Source organism: Bombina bombina, chromosome 6 (assembly GCF_027579735.1).
Source record: "Bombina bombina isolate aBomBom1 chromosome 6, aBomBom1.pri, whole genome shotgun sequence".
Taxonomy (NCBI): domain Eukaryota; kingdom Metazoa; phylum Chordata; class Amphibia; order Anura; family Bombinatoridae; genus Bombina; species Bombina bombina.
In genome coordinates this window covers 113,594,415-113,619,947 of record NC_069504.1, presented here as the reverse complement: position 1 = coordinate 113,619,947, position 25,533 = coordinate 113,594,415, and the positions used below count along the sequence as shown (strand labels likewise).

The window sequence follows — 25,533 nt, the reverse complement described above, 5'->3', positions numbered from 1 at the left end:
GGAACATATTTGGCAAAGCAGCAATGGGCCCCCATCAATGTGCCAGAATTCAAAACATTCTGGGCATTGACTATGCTGATGGGCATCATAAAGAAACCCTCCATTCGCTCCTACTAGAGTAGTAGCCCCATCTGCTCTACCCCCATTTTCTCCCAGACTATGTCGAGGAAGAGGTATGAAATGATTCTGCATTTCATGCACTTCAGCGACAACAGCCTGTGCCCCCCTAGGGAGCATCCCCAATTTGACAGGCTGTATAAAATCCGCCCCCTGATAACCCACTTTTCTGCCAGGTTTGCAGAGGCTTATACACCTGGAAGGAATATATGCGTTGATGAATCCCTAATGAAGTATAAGGGAAGGCTGGGATTCAAGCAGTATATTCCTTCCAAACGCTCCAGATATGGGGTAAAGGTGTATAAGCTCTGTGACAGCGAGACTGGGTATACTCAGGCCTTCCGGGTGTATGAGGGAAAGGATAGCCACCTTGACCCTCCAGGTTGCCCAGAACATATGGGAACCACTGGCAAGATTGTCTGGGACCTGATATTACCCCTAATGAACAAAGGGTATCACTTGTACTTAGATACTTTTTATACAAGTGTCCTTTTGTTCAAGCTACTGTATTGCTTTGATACAGTAGCTTGCGGTACAATTAAAAAGAACCGCGCAGGTTTCCCAGGACAACTTGTACGCACCCGGCTACGAAGGGGGGAGACCTCAGCTCTGCGCCAAGAGGAGCTGTTGGCACTTAAGTACAGAGACAAGAAGGATGTATACCTTCTTACCACCATCCACACAGAGAGGACGGTGGCGGTTTCTGTACGTGGCAGAGCTGAGATCATAAGGAAGCCAGTGTGCATCAAGTCTTATAACCGGCATATGGGTGGGGTTGATCTGGCTGATCAGCTGCTGCAGCCCTACCTAATTATGCGGAAGACAAGGGCCTGGTACAAAAAGGTTGCAATTTACCTAATGCAGATTGCAACCCACAACGCTTTTTTGTTGTTCAAAAAAGCAAACCCCAGAGTTAAAAAAACTTTTTTACAGTTTCAGCTCCAGATTATTACGGGGATTTTGTACCATGATGCACCTGCTCCCCGGGCGGTGATGGGAGAGAGCAGAGTTGGGGCAACTCATTTTATTTTTAAAATCCCCCCTACTGCCGCAAAGCAGAAACCACAAAAAAAATGCAGAGTCTGTACCAAGAGGGGGAAGAGAAGGGACACCATATATCACTGTCCTGATTGCCCTGGACAGCCTGCACTCTGCATTGGGGACTGCTTCAAGCGGTACCATACAATGGTCAATTTTTAAAAAAATAAATACATTTGGTGTTATATATATATATATATATATTTTTTGGTTATGTTTACTGTTAGATGGTTTTTTTTTTTTTTTTACTTTTACTGTGCCAGATTTTTACATTTCACTACTCTTTCTAAAATTGGGCCTGTTATTTTATTTTAACCAAAACCCCTGTCAAACCTATGCATGGGGGACATAGGTGTTCTCAGGGTGCCTTGCAAAAAACAACCTGAAGTATGTTTTTGTAATAACTTACAACAGTCTCTCCTAAATCATAGTCAAAAAGCAATGTGTCTGTAAAAATGAAAATTGAAAAATTACCACCATACACTTTCTCCAATTTTTTGGGCTAAAACGGTTGCTTCAAAGGCATCAAAGCAAACCATATACAATACCTTGGGGTGTCAACATTTAAAAAATATACACTTTCATGGCAATAAATAAAAGTGGGGTATGCGATAGGCCACAAACTAAAGATAGGCCTATCAGAAGAAATACTCTCATTGTTAATAACTAAAATCACAAGTCATAAAATTGTAACATAACCTTCCCAAAATCCTGGCAAACCTATGCATGGGGGGCATAGGTGTACTCAGGGTGCCTTGCAGAAAACAACCTGAAGTATTCTTTTGCAATAACTTACAACAGTCTCTCCTAAATCATAGTCAAAAAGCAATGTGTCTGTAAAAATGAAAATTGAAAAATAACCACCATACACTTTCTCCAATTTTTTGGGCTAAAACGGTTGCTTCAAAGGCATCAAAGCACACCATATACAATACCTTGGGGTGTCAACTTTTCAAATATATGCACATTCATGGAAAACAAATAAATTGGGGTATGTTAAAAGACCCCCCAAAAAGACGATAGGCAAAGAAAATATGTTAAATGTGAAAATAAATCACAAACGCATGTCAGACATTTGGCATTGCACCCCCCAAACAAGCCACCAAACCTATGCATAGGTGGTATCACTGAACTCAGGAGATGTTGGTGACCACATATTGGTGTCTTCTTTGGTAGTAACACATAACAGGAGCTGTGAATCCATGTCTAAAGTACAATGTATGTGAACAATAACACAAAAATATGAATGCCCAATAGTTTGACAAAGACTAGTGGTTAAATTAGTGCATGGAAAGTGTTAAAATACCTGCATTTGAAATACCCTAGGAAGTCTACTTTTCAAAAATATATGGTTTGATTGAGGTAAATTACATTGGCCAGCTTCAGAAATGTCCCAAATAGGACATGGGTGCATGATGACCGATGTGAAAATTCCAAGTTGAAAAACTGGAATGCGCTACCTAAAAATAAGGCCATTTAGCCCCCAGAGAACCCGACACACCTATACATAGGTGGTATCACTGTACTCAGGAGATGTTGTTGAACACATATTGAGGTGGTTTTTGGCAGTAACACATAACAGGAACTGAAAATCCATGCCTAAAGTACAATGTGTGTGAAAAATAACACAAAAAAATGACTACCCAAAAGTTTGACAAAGACTGGTGGTTGAATTAGTGCATGGAAAGTGTTAAAATACCAGCATTTGAAATACCCTAGGGTGTCTACTTTTCAAAAATATATGGTTTGATGGGGGTAAATTCCATTGGCCAGCTTCAGAAATGTCCCAAATAGGACATGGGTGCATGATGACCGATGTGAAAATTCCAAGTTGAAAAACTGGAATGCGCTACCTAAAAATAAGGCCATTTAGCCCCCAGAGAACCCGACACACCTATACATAGGTGGTATCACTGTACTCAGGAGATGTTGTTGAACACATATTGAGGTGGTTTTTGGCAGTAACACATAACAGGAACTGAAAATCCATGCCTAAAGTACAATGTGTGTGAAAAATAACACAAAAAAATGACTACCCAAAAGTTTGACAAAGACTGGTGGTTGAATTAGTGCATGGAAAGTGTTAAAATATCAGCATTTGAAAAACCCTAGGGTGTCTACTTTTCAAAAATATATGGTTTGATGGGGGTAAATTCCATTGGCCAGCTTCAGAAATGTCCCAAATAGGACATGGGTGCATGATGACCGATGTGAAAATTCAAAGTTGAAAAACTGGAATGCGCTACCTAAAAATAAGGCCATTTAGCCCCCAGAGAACCCGACACACCTATACATAGGTGGTATCACTGTACTCAGGAGATGTTGTTGAACACATATTGAGGTGGTTTTTGGCAGTAACACATAACAGGAACTGAAAATCCATGCCTAAAGTACAATGTGTGTGAAAAATAACACAAAAAAATGACTACCCAAAAGTTTGACAAAGACTGGTGGTTGAATTAGTGCATGGAAAGTGTTAAAATACCAGCATTTGAAATACCCTAGGGTGTCTACTTTTCAAAAATATATGGTTTGATGGGGGTAAATTCCATTGGCCAGCTTCAGAAATGTCCCAAATAGGACATGGGTGCATGATGACCGATGTGAAAATTCCAAGTTGAAAAACTGGAATGCGCTACCTAAAAATAAGGCCATTTAGCCCCCAGAGAACCCGACACACCTATACATAGGTGGTATCACTGTATTTGGGAGATGTTGTTGAACACATATTGAGGTGGTTTTTGGCAGTAACACATAACAGGAACTGAAAATACATGCCTAAAGTACAATGTGTGTGAAAAATAACACAAAAAAATGACTACCCAAAAGTTTGACAAAGACTAGTGGTTGAATTAGTGCATGGAAAGTGTTAAAATACCAGCATTTGAAATACCCTAGGGTGTCTACTTTTCAAAAATATATGGTTTGATGGGGGTAAACTCCATTGGCCAGCTTCAGAAATGTCCCAAATAGGACATGGGTGCATGATGACCAATGTGAAAATTCCAAGTTGAAAAACTGGAATGTGCTACCTAAAAATAAGGCCATTTATCCCCCAGAGAACCCGACACACCTATACATAGGTGGTATCACTGTACTCAGGAGATATTGTTGAACACATATTGAGGTGGTTTTTGGCAGTAACACATAACAGGAACTGAAAATACATGCCTAAAGTACAATGTGTGTGAAAAATAACACAAAAAAATGACTACCCAAAAGTTTGACAAAGACTAGTGGTTGAATTAGTGCATGGAAAGTGTTAAAATACCAGCATTTGAAATACCCTAGGGTGTCTACTTTTCAAAAATATATGGTTTGATGGGGGTAAATTCCATTGGCCAGCTTCAGAAATGTCCCAAATAGGACATGGGTGCATGATGACCGATGTGAAAATTCCAAGTTGAAAAACTGGAATGCGCTCTCTAAAAATAAGGGCTTTTAGCCCACAGAGAACCCGACACACCTATACATGGGTGGTATCACTGTACCCAGGAGATGCTACTGAAGACATATTAGGGTGTTATTCGGCAGTAACCCTTACCATTTTATCAGTAAATGTATTCTTAAATTGCTATTTGTCAAAAAATCAAATTATTTTTCCCCCCCCCAAAACTTTGGCATAGATTGGTGGTAAAATGGTTGCATGAAAAAAGTCAAAATACCCCAAGTTTAATACCTTAGGTTGTCTTCTTTTAAAAAATATATACATTTGAAGGGTTATTCAGGGATTCCTGACAGATATTGGTGTTACAATGTAACTATCGCCAATTTTGAAAAAACATGGTTTTGAAATAGCAAAGTGCTACTTGTACTTATTGCCCTATAACTTGCAAAAAAAGCAAAGAACATGTAAACATTGGGTATTTCTAAACTCAAGACAAAATTTAGAAACTGTTTAGCATTGGTATTTTATGGTGGTTGTAGATGTGTTAGAGATTTTGGGGCTCAAAGTTAGAAAGTGTGTGTTTTTTTTCATTTTTTCCTAATATTTTATAATTTTTTTATAGTAAATTATAAGATATGATGAAATTAATGGTATCTTTAGAAAGTCCATTTAATGGCGAGAAAAACGGTATATAATATGTGTGGGTACAGTAAATGAGTAAGAGGAAAATAACAGTTAAACACAAACATCGCAGAAATGCAAAAATAGCCTTGGTCCCAGATGGTCAACAAATTGAAAAGTGGCCTGGTCACTAAGGGGTTAATTATGCTGAAGGTATACTAGCAAACGGTACAATATTATACCCTTGATATCTAGCACGACACATATGTCATCAAATAACATCAAACTTCTTTATCACAATGTGTCATTTTTATTTCATCATATTTCACCCCCTTGTGCCCAATAACCAAATTTTGCCCAGTTAAATCGTTTGACTCAATTAATCTGGATAAGATTTTTTAGACTAAAAGCATTTTTTCTGATAGACCGGAAAATTTGAATGAATCTGTATATAATAAAACAATTGTAAGCAGCGAAACATTGGATGTTAATAAATTTGGCTTTAAGAAAAAAAAATCTAAGTTTATTCCACCAAGTAACAGTGCATGTATTGAGACATTTGTATCCTTTGTTGAGAATGATATTAAAAAAATATACACAAAGAAGCTAAAAATCAAAGGGTCTGGATTTTAATCTAACTAAGGAAGAGAGTAGGCTTTGAGTCGTTTACAGTAGAATAATAAGATCATAATTAAAAACGCTTATAAAGGGATGGGAAAGGTAATACTAGATAGGGATTATTATATTCAGGGAATATTGGAACAATTGTCAAATGGGGCGCATATCAAAGGTTAGAAAAAAAAACAACTTGCCTAATATCCAGAAGTAGATCACAATAGTTTTAAGTAAGATCATAAATAATGAAGTAGAAAACAAGGCATTAGGGGATTTTTTTATTGAAGGAAAGTCCTGTATTTTACACCTAGTCCAAAATTCATAAAAACCTAAAAAATAAAAATAAAAAAAATACATGGGAGAATCTATTGTTGTGGGAACTGATAGTGTTAATAAAATATAGCAAATGTGCTGGATAAAGTGTTAAATTCCTTTTGTTAGACAACAAAGATAATATATGAAGAATACTGGTAATTTCCTTAATAAAATTAAAGATATGAAAGTTAATGACGATTGTTGGATATTATCATTAGTTGTAATTATTCTCTATACGTCTATCCCACATGAAAATGGTCTAGCATTGGTTAAAGTGAAGGTCAATTTTGATGAATTAGTGCCCGGTTTTTAATAATCCTATTAAAAACAAGGGCACTTTAATTCATCAAAATTGACATTTTACTCGTTTTCTTCAAAAACTTACCTTTTAATCCTGGCAGCTGCTCCAGCACTTCCTCTGCCCGTCGCGATCCGCCTTCGTGGGTTCAAAATGACAAATCCGGCTTCCTCCAATCATGGCAATGCATCAGGTCAAGATTCCCCCGGGGGGGAAGCCGCGATTGGAGGAAGCCGGATTCATCAGTTCTGACGTCTGCAGAGGCTTCCAACATCCAGGGGATTCGCTGGAGCGGCTGCCAGGATTAAAAGGTACATTTTTGAAGAAAACGAGTGAAATGTCAATTTTGGTGAATTAAAGTGCCCTTGTTTTTAATATGATTATTAAAAAACGGGCACTAATTCATCAAAATTGACCTTCACTTTAAAGAACATTTGAAAGCTATGGGTTCATATACGGATCAACAATGTGTTTTTTTTTCATGACCTCCTTAGGATTGTGCTATATTACAATTGTTTTTTATTTCAGGATACATTTTACTTACAAACTTAAAGGGCCATGATATCCAAATGTAGAAACACTTGAAAGTGATGCAGCATAGCTTTAAAAAACTGACTAGAAAATATCACCTGAACATCTCTATGTAAAAAAACATAATTTATGCTTACCTGATAAATTTATTTCTCTTGTAGTGTAGTCAGTCCACGGGTCATCCATTACTTATGGAATATATCTCTTCCTAACAGGAAGCTGCAAGAGGATCACCCAGCAGAGCTGCTACATAGCTCCTCCCCTCACATGTCATATTCAGTCATTCGACCAAAGCAGACGAGAAAGGAGAAACCATAGGGTGCAGTGGTGACTGGAGTTTAATTAAAATTTAGGTCTGCCTTAAAGACAGGGCGGGCCGTGGACTGACTACACTACAAGAGAAATAAATTTATCAGGTAAGCATAAATTATGTTTTCTCTTGTTAAGTGTAGTCAGTCCACGGGTCATCCATTACTTATGGAATACCAATACCAAAGCTAAAGTACACGGATGAAGGGAGGGACAAGGCAGCAACATTAAACAGAAGGAACCACTGCCTGAAGTACCTTTCTCCCAAAAATAGCCTCCGAAGAAGCAAAAGTGTCAAATTTGTAAAATTTTGAAAAGGTGTGAATCGAAGACCAAGTCGCAGCCTTGCAAATCTGTTCAACAGAGGCCTCATTTTTAAAGGCCCAGGTGGAAGCCACAGCTCTAGTAGAATGAGCTGTAATCCTTTCAGGAGGCTGCTGTCCAGCAGTCTCATAGGCTAAACGTATTATGCTACGAAGCCAAAAAGAGAGAGAGGTAGCCGAAGCCTTTTGACCTCTTCTCTGTCCAGAGTAAACGACAAACAGGGAAGAAGTTTGACGAAAATCTTTAGTTGCCTGCAAATAGAACTTCAGGGCACGGACTACGTCCAAATTATGCAAAAGTCGTTCCTTCTTTGAAGAAGGGTTAGGACACAGTGATGGAACAACAATCTCTTGATTGATATTCCTGTTAGTAACAACCTTAGGTAAGAACCCAGGTTTAGTACGCAGAACTACCTTGTCTGAATGAAAAATCAGATAAGGAGAATCACAATGTAAGGCAGATAACTCAGAGACTCTTCGAGCCGAGGAAATAGCCATCAAAAACAAAACCTTCCAGGATAACAGCTTGATATCAATGGAATGAAGGGGTTCAAATGGAACGCCTTGAAGAACATTAAGAACTAAGTTTAAGCTCCACGGCAGAGCAACAGTCTTAAACACAGGCTTAATCCTAGTTAAAGCCTGACAAAAAGCCTGAACGTCTGGAACTTCAGCCAGACGTTTGTGTAGAAGAATAGACAGAGCAGAAATCTGTCCCTTTAACGAACTAGCAGATAAGCCCTTTTCTAAACCCTCTTGTAGAAAGGACAATATCCTAGGAATCCTAACCTTACTCCATGAGTAACTCTTGGATTCGCACCAATATAAATATTTACGCCATATCTTATGGAAAATTTTTCTGGTAACAGGCTTCCTAGCCTGTATTAAGGTATCAATAACCGACTCTGAGAAGCCACGCTTTGATAGAATCAAGCGTTCAATCTCCATGCAGTCAGCCTCAGAGAAATTAGATTTGGATGTTTGAAAGGACCCTGAATTAGAAGGTCCTGTCTCAGAGGCAGAGACCACGGTGGACAGGACGACATGTCCACTAGGTCTGCATATCAGGTCCTGCGTGGCCACGCAGGCGCTATCAGAATCACTGAAGCTCTCTCCTGTTTGATCTTGGCAATCAAACGAGGAAGCATCGGGAATGGTGGAAACACATAAGCCATGTTGAAGACCCAAGGGGCTGTCAGAGCATCTATCAGCACCGCTCCCGGGTCCCTGGACCTGGATCTGTAACAAGTGGTACTATGTCCATTGCCGCTACCATTAAGCCGATTACTTCCATGCACTGAGCTACTGACGGGTGTGGAATGGAATGAAGGACACGGCAAGCATTTAGAAGTTTTGATAACCTGGCCTCTGTCAGGTAAATTTTCATCTCTACAGAATCTATAAGAGTCCCTAGAAAGGGAACTCTTGTAAGTGGTAATAGAGAACTCTTTTCCACGTTCACCTTCCACCCATGCGACCTCAGAAATGCCAGAACTATCTCTGTATGAGACTTGGCAGTTTGAAAACTTGACGCTTGTATCAGAATGTCGTCTAGGTACGGAGTCACCGCTATGCCTCACGGTCTTAGTACCGCCAGAAGTGAGCCCAGAACTTTTGTAAAGATTCTTGGAGCCGTAGCTAATCCGAAGGGAAGAGCTACAAACTGGTAATGCCTGTCTAGGAAAGCAAATCTTAGGTACCGATAATGATCCTTGTGAATCGGTATGTGAAGGTAGGCATCCTTTAAATCCACTGTGGTCATGTACTGACCCTCTTGGATCATGGGAAGGATGGTTCGAATAGTTTCCATTTTGAATGATGGAACTCTTAGAAATTTGTTTAGGATTTTTAAGTCCAAGATTGGTCTGAAGGTTCCCTCTTTCTTGGGAACCACAAATAGATTTGAATAGAATCCCTGCCCGTGTTCCGTCCGCGGAACTGGGTGGATCACCCCCATTAGTAAAAGGTCTTGTACACAGCGTAGAAACGCCTCTTTCTTTATTTGGTTTGCTGATAACCTTGAAAGATGAAATCTCCCTCGTGGAGGAGAAGTTTTGAAGTCCAGGAGATATCCCTGAGATATGATCTCCAACGCCCAGGGATCCTGGACATCTCTTGCCCAAGCCTGGGCGAAGAGAGAAAGTCTGCCCCCCACTAGATCCGTTTCCGGATAGGGGGCCCTCTCTTCATGCTGTCTTGGGGGCAGCAGCAGGTTTCTTGGCCTGCTTGCCCTTGTTCCAGGACTGGTTAACTTTCCAGCCCTGCCTGTAACGAGCAACAGCTCCTTCCTGTTTTGGAGCGGAGGAAGTTGATGCTGCTCCAGCCTTGAAGTTACGAAAGGCACGAAAATTAGACTGTTTGGCCTTTGATTTGGCCCTGTCCTGAGGTAGAGCATGGCCCTTACCTCCCGTAATGTCAGGTATAATTTCTTTCAAGCCGGGCCCGAATTAGGTCTGCCCTTTGAAAGGAATATTAAGCAATTTAGATTTAGAAGTCACGTCAGCTGACCAGGATTTAAGCCATAGCGCTCTGCGCGCTTGGATGGCGAATCCGGAGTTCTTAGCCGTAAGTTTGGTTAAATGTACGACGGCATCAGAAACAAATGCGTTAGCTAGCTTAAGTGCTTTAAGCTTGTTCATAATTTCATCCAATGGAGCTGTGCGAATGGCCTCTTCCAGAGACTCAAACCAGAATGCCGCCGCAGCAGTGACAGGCGCAATGCATGCAAGGGGCTGTAAGATAAAACCTTGTTGAACAAACATTTTCTTAAGGTAACCCTCTAATTTCTTATCCATTGGATCTGAAAAGGCACAACTATCCTCCACCGGGATAGTGGTACGCTTAGCTAAAGTAGAAACTGCTCCCTCCACCTTAGGGACCGTCTGCCATAAGTCTCGTGTGGTGGCGTCTATAGGAAACATTTTCCTAAATATGGGAGGAGGGGAAAAGGGCACACCAGGTCTATCCCACTCCTTGCTAATAATCTCTGTAAGCCTTTTAGGTATAGGAAACACGTCAGTACACACCGGTACCGCATAGTATCTATCCAACCTACATCATTTTTCTGGAATTGCAACCGTGTTACAATCATTCAGAGCCGCTAATACCTCCCCTAGCAATATGCGGAGGTTCTCAAGCTTAAATTTAAAATTAGAAATCTCTGAATCCAGTCTCCCTGGATCAGATCCGTCACCCACAGAATGAAGCTCTCCGTCTTCACGTTCTGCAAACTGTGACGCAGTATCTGACATGGCTCTCACCTCATCCGCGCGCTCTGTCCTTAACCCAGAGCTATCGCGCTTGCCTCTTAATTCTGGCAATTTAGATAATACTTCTGTCATAACAGTAGCCATGTCTTGCAAAGTGATTTGTAAGGGCCTCCCTGATGTACTTGGCGCCACAAAATCACGCACCTCCTGAGCGGGAGGCGAAGGTACTGACACGTGAGGAGAGTTAGTCGGCATAACTTCCCCCTCGTTGTCTGGTGATAATTTCTTTACATGTAAAGATTGACTTTTATTTAAAGTAGCATCAATGCAATTAGTACATAAATTTCTATTGGGCTCCACATTGGCCTTTAAACATAGTGAACAAAGAGATTAATCTGTGTCAGACATGTTTAAACAGACTAGCAATGAGACTAGCAAGCTTGGAAATACTTTTCTAAATAAATTTACAAGCAATATAAAAAACGCTACTGTGCCTTTAAGAAGCACAAAAAGCTGTCACAGTTGAAATAACAATGAACCAAAATAGTTATAACAACCAATTTTTCACAGTAAATGTATTAAGTTAGCAAAGGATTGCACCCACCAGCAAATGGATGATTAACCCCTTAATACCCAAAAACGGATTAACAATTTAATAATTAACGTTTTTCTCACAGTCAAAACACACTATCACAGGTCTGCTGTGACTGATTACCTCCCTCAAAATGAATTTTGAAGACCCCTGAGCTCTCTAGAGACGATCTGGATCATGTAGGATGAAGTAGACAGATTGTGACTGAATTTTTACTGCGCAAAAAAGCGCTAAAATAGGCCCCTCCCACTCATATTACAACAGTGGGGAAGCTCAGAAAACTGTTTCTATGCAGAAAACAAAGATGGCCATGTGGTAAAAATCATGCCCCAATAAGTTTTATCACCAAGTACCTCACAAAAAACGATTAACATGCCAGTAAACGTTTTAAACATACATTTGAAAAGTTATGAATTGTTATTAATATGCCTGCTACCAGTCGCTTTTACTGCAGTTAAGGCTCATACATTATTTCAGTATTAACAGTATTTTCAGAGTCAATTCCACTCCTTAGAAAAATACATTCAGTGTACACACACTCATCAGCCTAATACCAGTCGCTATCACTGCATTTAATGCTGAACTTACTTTACATTGGTATCAGCAGTATTTTCTCAGTCAATTCCATTCCTCAGAAAAATAATTTACTGAACATACCTCTTTTGCAGAGGGGCCCTGCATGCTATTCCCCTTCTCTGAAGTTACCTCACTCCTCAGATGAGAACAGCCAGTGGATCTTAGTTACGTCTACTAAGATCATAGAAAACGCAGGCAGATTCTTCTTCTAATGCTGCCTGAGAATAAACAGCACACTCCGGTGCCATTTAAAATAACAAACTTTTGATTGTAGAAATAAACTAAGTTAAAAAACACCACAGACCTCTCACAGCGACCTATCTAGTTAGGCTGCAAGAGAATGACTGAATATGACATGTGAGGGGAGGAGCTATGTAGCAGCTCTGCTGGGTGATCCTCTTGCAGCTTCCTGTTAGGAAGAGATATATTCCATAAGTAATGGATGACCCGTGGACTGACTACACTTAACAAGAGAAAGAAAGATATTTTACCTAAAAAAATCCTCAGTAGCCACATCCCATTGTAAAGCAGCAAATCAGTATGTCTGTCCCGGGACAGCTAAGGGAGTGAGCTTTTGTGCACACTCATCTTATTTCCCTATTCAGTTTAAGGAAGTTTACTATGAAATCTCATGAGAGTTAAGTCAAATATCATGAGATCAAAGTAAAAGAGTTCATGACCTCAGCACTGTTGATGCTGATTGACTGCTGTTCATTTCTTATTTTTTTTTTTTTTTAGTTACCTGCAGCTGGCCTGCAGCTGAGTATAACTTTTTACAAAGAACTTACTCTGCTGAGCTGAGGAGATTGTGAGGTAAAATATCTTCCTTTTTTACATAGGTGATATTTTTCTGTCAGCTTTTTCCAGTTATACTGCATCAGTTAAAAGTGATTTAGCATATGAGTATTATGTCGATTTAAGGGGACTGCAATGGGTTTCAGTGTGGCCCCAGCATACGCCAATTTATTCATGAGTGCATTGGAAAACAAGGCTATATACTCAGATAGTGAATTTGCTAAATACCATTTTGTTTGGCTGCACTTTATAGATTATATCTTTGGCGTACGATGTGGGGGGGGGGGGCGGCACTGTAGACCCTGTTGTCCTTTGTGGAAAGAATTAACAATAAAATGTCTGGTCTGAGATTTACAGTAGTTCATTCACAGAGATCCATACAGTTTTTAGACACTACAGTTAGCATTAAAGCTGATGCACTGGTAACAGATTTGTTTGTGAAGGAGGCTGATCGCAACACATTATTACATTATCAAATTTAACACCCCAATAGAGTTTTTCACTGTGTACCGAGAAGTCAGTTTACAAGTCTCAAAAGAATAGTGGATGATAACGTTCAATGTGATGTTAGGATTAAATACATTAGTAAAAGAATTACTGAAAGAGGGTATCCTAGAGAAGTAATTTCTGACGTATGCCAAGAGATTTTCAAAGATAAAGAGGTGGCACTAAAGAAGAAGAATAAAAATGTACAAAAAGGGCTAATTTTTGTGCCAGAGTTTAGTGAGAAAAGTAATAGGATTTTTAACATTGTTACAAAATAGAAAATGTAATACATATATAGAGAAGTTTTAAACACATCCCTGTTCTATCTTATAGAAGGGTGAAGAATTTGAGGGATAGGTTTCAGTAGGGGGAGTAAAATGATGAAATAAAATGATTGTTAGTTGACATGTTTGTGTATGACCACCAGATGGCATTGTGAGTAAGAAGCTTGATGTTAACTGATGAAGTGTTATTCTAGATATCAATGGAATCTAATCGTTCTTAATACTATTGCGTTTGGAATTGGTTCTAATACGTGCAAAATGTAATGCCAGTGGTAAGGTGCCTTCACTACTAACTCCTGGTGGTGAAGTCCCCCAAATCCCTAGGTAAAAATAGAGTAAAGACCCAGGAACTGAGCAGGGAGAGAATGGTCAAAACAATCAGAACGCTATTTTGCTGTGAGGTGACGTTTCCACCTCTTACCCAATAGCCTTGCAGGCCAGCTGGCGCCAAGCGGATAGCTAGTACGCTATTGGCTAACATCACCTCACAGCAAAAGACGTGGGCTGCCTGAGCAAATGCTTCAAACAAATAAAGGAACTTTCAGCATGAAGTGTTTTATACTTCATGACGGAAAGTCCCCTTTATTTGCTCCAATGGTAAATCCTAGCGTTTCACAAACGCTAGGATTTACCATCACTTTAAGTACAACGATCAACTTTAGAAAAAATGATTTGGGAGAAGGATCCATTGTGATCAGAAATGGCCAAAACTGGTGCAGGCGCAGTTAATTTTTATACACACGATAGAAAAGGTTAATTGTGTGTATTGTTTTCACCATAGTGCTGTCATTTCTTTATTTTTCAGAAGTGGTTATTTTTTCTATATTCTGAGCATGAATTCCTAACACTTTAGTATTTCAACTTTGCAAAAATGTAACTGTAATTATTGTAATTGAAGTTGTCCTTTTATGATATTTGTTATGATTAATTTGGGAAGGCTATAACAGTAAAGGAAGAAGCATACTTTTCTCCCATCTCACTTGAAAATTGCTGACATAAAATTCTGAGGGTAGAATCCATACATAATTTATATTTATTGAGCATTAATGCCAGCTTCTAGATGGCAAAAAGAGGACCCTAGAAAACTGTTTCTTGACTATAAGGCAGAACATTGTACAAGACAAACATGTATTTAACATTCAGACATCATAAAACGAATAAAGGAAAACATAATGTATATTAGTTACAGTATATAGCAATTAAATTATTGATATTTTTCATTAAAAGGGACACAAAACCCACATTTTTTCTTTCATGATTCAGAAAGAGGGTGTCATTTTAAACAACTTTCTAATTTACTCCTTTTATAAATTTTTCTTCGTTCTGCTATTTTTAAACAACAGGAATGTAAGCATAGGAGTCGGCCCAATTTTGGTTCTGCACCTGGGTAGCAGTTGCTATTGGTGGGTACATTTAGCCACCAATCAGCAGGTGCTGTCCGGGTACTGAACCAAAAATGGGTCGGCTCCTATGCTTACATTCATGTTATTGCAAATAAAAATAGCAAGAGAACGAAGAAAAATGTATAAAAAGAGTAAATTAGAAAGTTGTTTAAAATTATACGCTTTATTATTAGAGGAGGCAATGTGTTACCAACCTTTAAAAATGTATTAAACTAAAGCAGGTGTCCTGTGGGCTAGGAAAGTGCCAAAATGTGAAAAGACCTTTAAGTAGGAGAGTCTCTTCTTTCAAATGAGGTTTCTTGAAGGTTGCAATACTGCTCTGTTTGCACCTATTCTCAGGAATCAGACACCATATTTTTATTAGCTTGGGGAATGGCATTTTTGCTGACTCCCGATTCCCAAAAAATACAAATGGGCATGAAAAATGTACCTTTTCCTCTATGGGGCATTTTTCTTTTAACCACTGGCTCAGTACTTCATCTTTAAATGCTCCAGTGTTTCCAACTGTGCTCTGCTGTATTTGGGCAATAGTTGTGGCATCCTGCACTATTTCAATCATTCCTTTAGAATGAAAAACAAGAAAATACACATTTTTAGATACATAAAAACAATGGGCTCGATTACGAGTAACAGTTTTTGCGTGAGCGAAAAGGGGTTTTACATGTCTGTTTGTGCACATCGTGTATTGCAAGTTGAAAGTAAACACGATCACTTAAGTGCAATTGAAGTCAATGCTCGTCTGGATAGCACATCCTCAGAGCTATGGTTTACTATTTTGCAAAACAAAAAAGTGTCACAAAACACATTACAATGTACAGTTTCTCTCATAATAACACTATCTAATAAAAATGATTTAAACAAAATATTGCACAAAAAGTTATAATGGCACAAAGAAATGAGGTTTCATGTGTTAGAAAAAAAAGGTAGGCAAAGGGCTTTAACACAGAGATATATAAATATGTTCATGTTTTTATATATGTTATGTATTTATATGTGTATTTATGTATTTACAGACATATATACACATTTAAACACATAAATACATATGTATACATATATAGACATACATATATAAGTGTATTGGAGCCTTTTGCAGTTAAGTAGATGAAAACTTGTAAAATCATATTTATGCAATATTAATATTTAATAAAGTGCTATACTGTCTATTTACTGTAAATATTTCACATTCAAATGTTCTTCACATAAGGAAATATGTTTTAAGTATTTATAAGTAGATATTCATATAAATATCTGTATATATCTATACCTATATTTAATTATATATATATATATATATATATATATATATATATATATAGGTATAGATATGTATTTTACAAAAAAAAATCTCAGATACATGTAAAAATAGGTGTTTATAAATAAATAGAACATATTCTTCTATGTGAAAAACATTGGAATGTAAAATATCCATATTTTTAATGTCGAAAGAGTACAAATGAGCTAAGCCCTATATAAAACATAATTTATGTAAGAACCTGATAAATTCATTTCTTTCATATTAGCAAGAGTCCATGAGCTAGTGACGTATGGGATATACATTCCTACCCGGAGGGGCAAAGTTTCCCAAACCTCAAAATGCCTATAAATACACCCCTCACCACACCCACAAATCAGTTTAACGAATAGCCAAGAAGTGGGGTGATAAGAAAAAAGTGTGAAAGCATAAAAAATAAGGAATTGGAATAATTGTGCTTTATACAAAAAAATCATAACCACCACAAAAAAGGGTGGGCCTCATGGACTCTTGCTAATATGAAAGAAATGAATTTATCAGGTAAGTTCTTACATAAATTATGTTTTCTTTCATGTAATTAGCAAGAGTCCATGAGCTAGTGACGTATGGGATAATGACTACCCAAGATGTGGATCTTTCCACGCAAGAGTCACTAGAGAGGGAGGGATAAAATAAAGACAGCCAATTCCTGCTGAAAATAATCCACACCCAAAATAAAGTTTAAATGAAAACATAAGCAGAAGATTCAAACTGAAACAGCTGCCTGAATTACTTTTCTACCAAAAACTGCTTCAGAAGAAGAAAACACATCAAAATGGTAGAATTTAGTAAAAGTATGCAAAGAAGACCAAGTTGCTGCTTTGCAAATTTGATCAACCGAAGCTTCATTCCTAAACGCCCAGGAAGTAGAAACTGACCTAGTAGAATGAGCTGTAATCCTCTGAGGCGGAGTTATACCCGACTCAACATAGGCATGATGAATTAAAGATTTCAACCAAGATGCCAAAGAAATGGCAGAAGCTTTCTGGCCTTTTCTAGAACCGGAAAAGATGACAAATAGACTAGAAGTCTTTCGGAAAGTCTTAGTAGCTTCAACATAATATTTCAAAGCTCTAACAACATCCAAAGAATGCAATGATTTCTCCTTAGAATTCTTAGGATTAGGGCAAAATGAAGGAACTACAATTTCTCTACTAATGTTGTTGGAATTCACAACCTTAGGTAAAAATTCAAAAGAAGTTCGCAACACTGCCTTATCCTGATGAAAAATCAGAAAAGGAGACTCATAAGAAAGAGCAGACAAATCAGAGACTCTTCTGGCAGAAGAGATGGCCAAAAGGAACAAAACTTTCCAAGAAAGTAATTTAATGTCCAATGAATGCATAGGTTCAAACGGAGGAGCTTGAAGAGCCCCCAGAACCAAATTCAAACTCCAAGGAGGAGAAATTGACTTAATGACAGGTTTAATATGAACCAAGGCTTGTACAAAACAATGAATATCAGGAAGATTAGCAATCTTTCTGTGAAAAAGAACAGAAAGAGCAGAGATTTGACCTTTCAAGGAACTTGCGGACAAACCTTTATCTAAACCATCCTGAAGAAACTGTAAAATTCTCGGAATTCTAAAAGAATGCCAGGAAAAATGATGAGAAAGACACCAAGAAATATAAAGTCTTCCAGACTCTATAATATATCTCTCTAGATACAGATTTACGAGCCTGTAACATAGTATTAATCACAGAGGTCAGAGAAACCTCTTTGACCAAGAATCAAGCGTTCAATCTCCATACCTTTAAATTTAAGGATTTGAGATCCTGATGGAAAAAAGGACCTTGCGACAGAAGGTCTGGTCTTAACGGAAGAGTCCACGGTTGGCAAGAGGCCATCCGGACCACGATCCCGCATATACCAAAACCTGTGAGGCCATGCTGGAGCTACCAGCAGAACAAACGAGCATTCCTTCAGAATCTTGGAGATTACTCTGGGAAGAAGAACTAGAGGCGGAAAGATATAGGCAGGATGATACTTGCAAGGAAGTGATAATGCATCCACTGCCTCCGCCTGAGGATCCCGGATCTGGACAAATACCTGGGAAATTTCTTGTTTAGATGAGAAGCCATTCAGATCTATTTCTGGAAGACCCCCATTTGAACAATCTGAAGAAATACCTCTGGGTGAAGAGACCATTCGCCCGGATGCAACGTTGACGACTGAGATAATCCGCTTCCCAATTGTCTATTCCTGGAATATGAACCGCAGAGATTAGACAGGAGCTGGATTCCGCCCAAACCAGAATTCCAAGATACTTCTTTCATAGCCAGAGGACTGTGAGTCCCTCCTTGATGATTGATGTATGCCACAGTTGTGACATTGTCTGTCTGAAAACAAAAGAACGATTCTCTCTTCAGAAGAGGCCAAGACTGAAGAGCTCTGAAAATATTGATCGGTAATCTCACCTCCTGAGATCCCAAACCCCTTGTGCTGTCAGAGACCCCCACACTGGAATAACTATAGGAGATTTTAAAAACCTTATCTTAAACGTTTAGATTTAGTATCAAGAGGACCTAGAATCCTCTATTTCTAATGCAATTAAGACTTCTTTAAGTAAAGAACGAATAAATTCCATTTTGAATAAATATGAAGATTTATCAGCATCAACCTCTGAAACAGAATCCTCTGAACCAGATGAATCATTATCAGAATCAGAATGATGATGTTCATTTAAAAATTCATCTGAAAAATGAGAAGTTTTAAAAGACCTTTTACGTTTACTAGAAGGAGGAATAACAGACATAGCCTTCTTAATGGATTTAGAAACAAAATCTCTTATGTTAACAGGAACACTCTGAGTATTAGATGTTGATGGAACAGCAACAGGTAATGTAACATTACTAAAGGAAATATTATCTGCATTAACAAGTTTGTCATGACATTCATTACAAACAACAGCTGGAGGAACAGCTACCAAAAGTTTACAGCAAATACACTTAACTTTGGTAGATCCAGCATCAGGCAGCGATTTTCCAGAAGTATCTTCTGAATCAGGATCAATCTGAGACATCTTGCAATATGTAAAAGAAAAAACATATAAAGCAAAATTGATCAAATTCCTTAAATGACAGTTTCAGGAATGGGAAAAAATGCCAGTGAACAAGCTTCTAGCAACCAGAAGCAAATAAACAATGAGACTTAAATAATGTGGAGACAATAATGACGCCCATATTTTTTGGCGCCAAAAAAGACGCCCACATTATTTGGCGCCTAAATGCTTTTAGCGCCAAAAATGACGCCAAATCCGGTAACGCCAACATTTTTGGCGCAAAAACATCAAATGACGCAACTTCCGGCGACAAGTATGACGCCGGAAATAACAAAGAAAAATCATTGCGCCAAAAAAGTCCGCGCCAAGAATGACGCAATAAAATGAAGCATTTTCAGCCCCCGCGAGCCTAACAGCCCACAGGGAAAAAGTCAAATTTTAAGGTAAGAAAAAAATTGATTATTCAAATGCATTATCCCAAATAATGAAACAGACTGTCTGAAATAAGGAATATTGAACATCCTGAATCAAGGCAAATAAATGTTTTAAACACAAATATTTAGAACTTTATATAAAAGTGCCCAACCATAGCTTAGAGTGTCACAAAAATAAGACTTACTTACCCCAGGACACTCATCTACATGTAGTAGAAAGCCAAACCAGTACTGAAACGAGAATCAGTAGAGGTAATGGTATATATAAGAGTATATCGTCGATCTGAAAAGGGAGGTAGAGATGAATCTCTACGACCGATAACAGAGAACCTATGAAATAGACCCCGTAGAAGGAGATCATTGAATTCAAATAGGCAATACTCTCTTCACATCCCTCTGACATTCACTGCACGCTGAGAGGAAAACCGGGCTCCAACCTGCTGCGGAGCGCATATCAACGTAGAATCTAGCACAAACTTACTTCACCACCTCCACAGGAGGCAAAGTTTGTAAACTGATTTGTGGGTGTGGTGAGGGGTGTATTTATAGGCATTTTGAGGTTTGGGAAACTTTGCCCCTCCTGGTAGGAATGTATATCCCATCCGTCACTAGCTCATGGACTCTTGCTAATTACATGAAAGAAAGTATAATCACAGTTTTGTAAGGTGCTGTGGCATGGGGGTATTTGCTAACCCCTAATTCCATACAATAGTCCAAAAGAATCCACAGCACCATAAGTAATATTTAAGAACGTATAACTTTATTGTTCTCTCATAAAAATGCATTTTTATTAGAGAACAATAAAGGTATACCGTTCTTAAAGATTACCTATGGTGCTGTGGATTCTTTTGGACATATTTTCATGTTGGGTTAGCGCACTTAAGAATATGTGAAGCTGTTTTAGCACGCAAGTAACGTGTTAGGTTTTTTCACCCCATTTTTTTTTGCTCCCATTGACTTCTATGGGGGGGAGTACATTAATAAACGACCAATAATCGACTTTTTGCACATTGGGTAATTGCAAGAGCAAAAAACCTTTACTTTCAAATTGTAATACGAGCACTACCTGACGCAGAAAATGCTTACTTATAGCGGAGTACCGCATGAGCGGGAATGTTTAAATACCGCTCCACATGTAATCTGCCCAATATATTCACTTTAAGAGATTTTGTAATGTGTATTACATCTTTGTCAATAATTCCATGACACCAAATGGTACATCCTTCATACAATGGGTTTGGTTGTATAAATATAACATTTATATAGTCAAAATTTAACCTGATGATTGTAAACTTGGCCTGTATAAAAAGTCTAAAGTTTTATGCTAAAATGGATCACTTTTAGTAAAGAAATTAAAGTGAAGGTAAACTTTGATGAATTAAAATCCGGTTTTAAAAAAAATACTATTAAAAACAGGGGCACTTTCATTCATCAAAGTTTAAAAACGTAACTTTCTTCCCTTCCCAGCCTGAGCAGCTTTCCCCACCCGGAGGAAGTCGGATTAGTCATTGCTGACGTGTGAAGAGAGGATCTCCAGGCAGGGGAAGCTGCTCCGGCTGTGAAGAGAAGAAAGGTAAGTTTTTAAACAAAACGGGCTGCTTTGTAAACTTTGATGAATGAAAGTGCCCCTGTTTGTAATAGTATTTTACAAACTGGGATTTCATTCATCAAAGTTTACCTTCATTTTAAGTACAATTTTTAACAGTAAATCAATCTCTTAAAATATCAGATGTTGTTTACAATTAGGATTAAAAATTTATAAATAAAAAACATTTTACCAATTTTATCTCCAGTAGAAATACAGCCGTAAGGTAATAAACAAAGGTCCAAAGATTCAGTTTCCCAAATAGATTGCATAATTCGAAGAATCTAGAGAATGTAATGAAACAAAGTTTATAAGATTATTTTGTTTTAAATATAGTCCTCACAAATAAGTGTTTTTAAAGGGAGAAAAATTGCATTTTTTTTTTATAAAACCCCCAGATATTCCTATACTGAATACTTGTGGGGATTTAAATTTCTCCTCCAATACAGAAATTGGATCGATGCTACAGCCAATCTGGTATTACAAGTTGACAGAAATGCAAACGCGAGCTTGGGTTCGCATTGCTGAAAAGCATTGCACTCACGAGAGCATGCTTCCATAGGCTCCAATGGGAGCCTCGTTCTGACGCTTTCGTACACGTAACAGAAATAAAGCGCAGCGAAGGGGGTAAGTAGCACAGTAATGGCAGCAAATTGTAAATATATACATATATGAATATATACGTATATATTTACATATATTTATATATTAATATGTGTGTGATTAAGAGGCTCACATGCTGCCTGCTAGGATATAATTGTCTGGACCAACTGAGGAATCAGTGAATAAAACTTTTATTACATAAAAACAATAAAAAAAACAAACCTTCCTGGTTCAAATACTGGACTCCTATAGACTTATCAGGGACTTGTAAGGTATATTTTTAAACCTTTGTTCAGATGGGAATTGCCTGGTTTTTTAGGGCTGGACTGTCCTTTTGGATGGGTCAGACTGATATACAGCAGGTAAGTTCTCTTCTGTGAAAGGCACAGATTGGGGAGAAAAAGGCTGCACCTTGGGTGGGTACCATCCCATAGAGTGGGCCATTAAGCACCATCCATCCCCAGTTGAGCACTTCTCTTATGTATTTTAGTCTCCCTAAGGGTAATGGGGACAACTTATATGTAAGAAAGATATTTGCTGAGTATACGTTTCTGTGGTCAAGAGATACATTTTTAAAAACACACTGATCATAATTAGAGCTGGGTGAACAGATCAGAAGAACGTGTGTAATATTTCACACATACTTTTTATGGGACTGTGATAGTATTGCACTATGTATATATATATACTGAGGATGCACCGAAATTTCGGCCGCAGAAAGTTTCGGCCGAAAATGGCATTTTTGGCTATTTCGTTTTTCGGTTTTTTAGCCTGTTATTTTCGGTAAAATTATTGAGTAGCATGTTTCAAATTTGATGCTAGCCTAGAGCTGCTGTTTAAGTTTATTACTTGACTTTCTGTTCTGCATATAATGAGTTTTCTAGGACTATACTTTATTTGGATAATTAGTAAAAAAAAACTCTGTTAAATATGATTCTGTTACATAGAACTAAATGAAGAATAATACAGTATATTGATATTTATAATTGTTTTAAGTAGGGATGCACCAAAATTTTGGTCGCAGAAACATTTTGGCCGAAAATGGCATTATTGTTTGCCTGTTTTTTTTTTTTTCTTGGTAAAATTATTGTGTAGCATATTATTGTTTTAAGATATTTTTGTCCAATTTTAGTGTTTTACTTTCAATAAAAGTGTGGGATTTTTTTATTGGCTCTAATTATGCAAAAAAAAAAAATAAAAAAAAATTAATTTGAAAAAAATACATTTTCGGTATCAGTTTCGGTTTTCGGCCAACTGCATCCCGGATTTTCGGATTCGGTCCAGAATTTCCATTTTGGTGCATCACTAATATATACTGAATAATGAAGAGTGCCATCCTTCCTACAGTTTAAGGACTGTTTATCTGAAATTAATGGATATCCTTTGACTTATGTACAGTGTCTTTATTATTTTTACTGTCTACCAATAGAACTATGACTTGTTCCTTATCAGCTAGTGAGTGATTGGTTTCTAGGGATAATTTGTGAAAAAACATGCACTTCATGTTAATTTCAAAATCAACTCAACAGAATTTCAGTATCAATATAATAGTTTTAACAGTTTAGTTTCTAATGCAAAAAAATGGGTTTTCATATAGCACAGATTATATTCATGCACCATGCCTTTGTATATTTTTGTTTAAAGGAACAGTCTAGTTCAAAGCAAACTTTCATTATTCAGATAGGGCATGTAATTTTAAACAATTTTCCAATTTACTTTTAGCACCAATTTTGCTTTGTTCTCTTAGTATTCTTAGTTAAAAGCTAAATCTAGGAGGTTCATATGCTAATTTCTAAGACTTTGAAGGCCGCCTCTTAGCTCAGGGCATTTTGACAGTTTTTCACCAGTAGAGGGTGTTAGTTCATGTGTTTCATATAGATAACACTGTGCTCACGCACGTGGAGTTCCTAGGAGCCAGCACTGATTGGCTAAAATGCAAGTCTGTCAAAAGAACTGAAATAAGGGGCAGTTTGCCGAGGCTTAGATACAAGGTAATCACAGAGGTAAAAAGTGTATTAATATAACTGTGTTTGTCAGGGCTATTTTTAATATTGACTGGACCCTGGGCACAAAATTTCTTGCCCCCCCATGCAATTTCGCTCTCCACCCCAACATCCCAAAAAAACAACTAAATCAATTTTTTTTTTATTATTAGCCCTGCAGAGGATCATTCACTGCTGGGCTAATCTTTTTTTTTTTTTAGGACTCTTGGGCCCCTCAACAGAAACTGGGCCCTGGGCAGCTGCCCCTTTTGCCCTATGTTAAAGACGGCCCTGGTGTTGGTTATGCAAAACTAGGGAATGGGTAATAAGGAGATTATCTATCTTTTAAAACAATAAATATTCTGGTGTAGACTGTCGCTATAATGTGACTAAAAAAGATTTTAGGAACCAGTTCTACCTGCAGTATTAACATATCTTGTCGCAGATCATCACCATGCTTAAATATTATTCCAATAGTTTCATTTGATAAAGAGGTTGTGTCAGCACATTTAAATTCCAGCCACAGCGGTTTCTTCTTTGAAGCCATAACTTTGCATTTTTCTACCTGCAATAAGGAAAGAGAATATTATATCTGTCCCAACCATATGCATGTTATTAGTACCAGTTGCCTCAAAATTGTGTGATATGGTCCTATATATATATATATATATATATATATATATATATATATATATATATATATATATATATATATATATATATATACACACACACACACAGTAAAGTAGTGAGTGTATAGCCTGTATAACAGTGTAAATTTGCTGTCCCCTCAACACACAGCCATTAAGTGTCTAAACCGTTGGCAACAAAAGTAAGTACACCCCTAAGTGAAAATTCAAATTGGGGCCCAATTAGCCATTTCCCTCCCTGGTGTCATGTGACTCGTTATTGTGACAAAGTCTCAGGTGTGAATGGGGAGCAGGTATGTTACATTTGGTGTTATCACTCTCTCATACTGGTCACTGGGAAGTTCAACATGGCAACCTCATGGCAAAGAACTCTGAGGATCTGAAAAGAATTATTGTTGCTCTACATATAGGATGGTCTAGCTATAAGAAGATTGCCAAGACCCTAAACTGAGCTGGCAGCATGGTGGGGGCAAGGACCAGACAGCGGTTTTCAGCAGGAGAGGTTACATCTCAGAACAGGCTTTGCCATGGTCGACCAAAGAAGTTGAGTGTACGTGCTCAGCGTCATATCTAGAGGTTGCCTTTGGGGAATTAGACGTATGAGTGCTGCAGCATTGCTGCAGAGGGTTGAAGGGGTAGGGGGGCCACCTTGTCAGTGCTCAGACCATACGCCGCACACTGCATCAAACTGATCTACATGACTGTCGTCCCAGAGGGAAGCCTCTTCTAAAGATGATGCACAAGAAAGCCCGCAAAGCAGTTTGCTGAAGACAAAGCAGATTAAGGACATGGATTACTGGAACCATGTCCTGTGGTCCGATGAGATCAAAGATAAACTTATTTGGTTCAGGGGGATGGTGTCAAGCGTGTGTGACGGGCAACCAGGGTGTACATAGACAAGTGTGTCTTGCCTACAGTAAGAGCATGGTGGTGGGAGTGTCCATGGTCTGGGGCCTGCATGAGTGTTGTCGGCACTGGGGAGCTACAGTTCATTGAGGGAACCATGAATGCCAACATGTGCTGTAACATACTGAAACAGAGCATGATACCCTCCCTTCGGAGACTGGGTCGCAGGGGCAGTATT

General features: G+C 38.2%; 1 protein-coding gene across 2 annotated transcripts in view; it reads right to left on the bottom strand.

Moving 5' to 3' along the window:
• PIK3CG (phosphatidylinositol-4,5-bisphosphate 3-kinase catalytic subunit gamma) overlaps positions 1-25,533 on the bottom strand; it is a 190,865-nt gene that overhangs the window by 16,270 nt on the left and 149,062 nt on the right. For both annotated transcript variants that reach the window (XM_053716569.1, XM_053716570.1), the window contains exons 6-8: positions 24,218-24,364; positions 21,408-21,498; positions 15,331-15,461 (exon numbers count right to left, since the gene is read on the bottom strand). In XM_053716569.1, the coding sequence (XP_053572544.1) occupies positions 15,331-15,461; positions 21,408-21,498; positions 24,218-24,364 (369 nt within the window). The remainder of the gene's footprint in view (positions 1-15,330; positions 15,462-21,407; positions 21,499-24,217; positions 24,365-25,533) is intronic.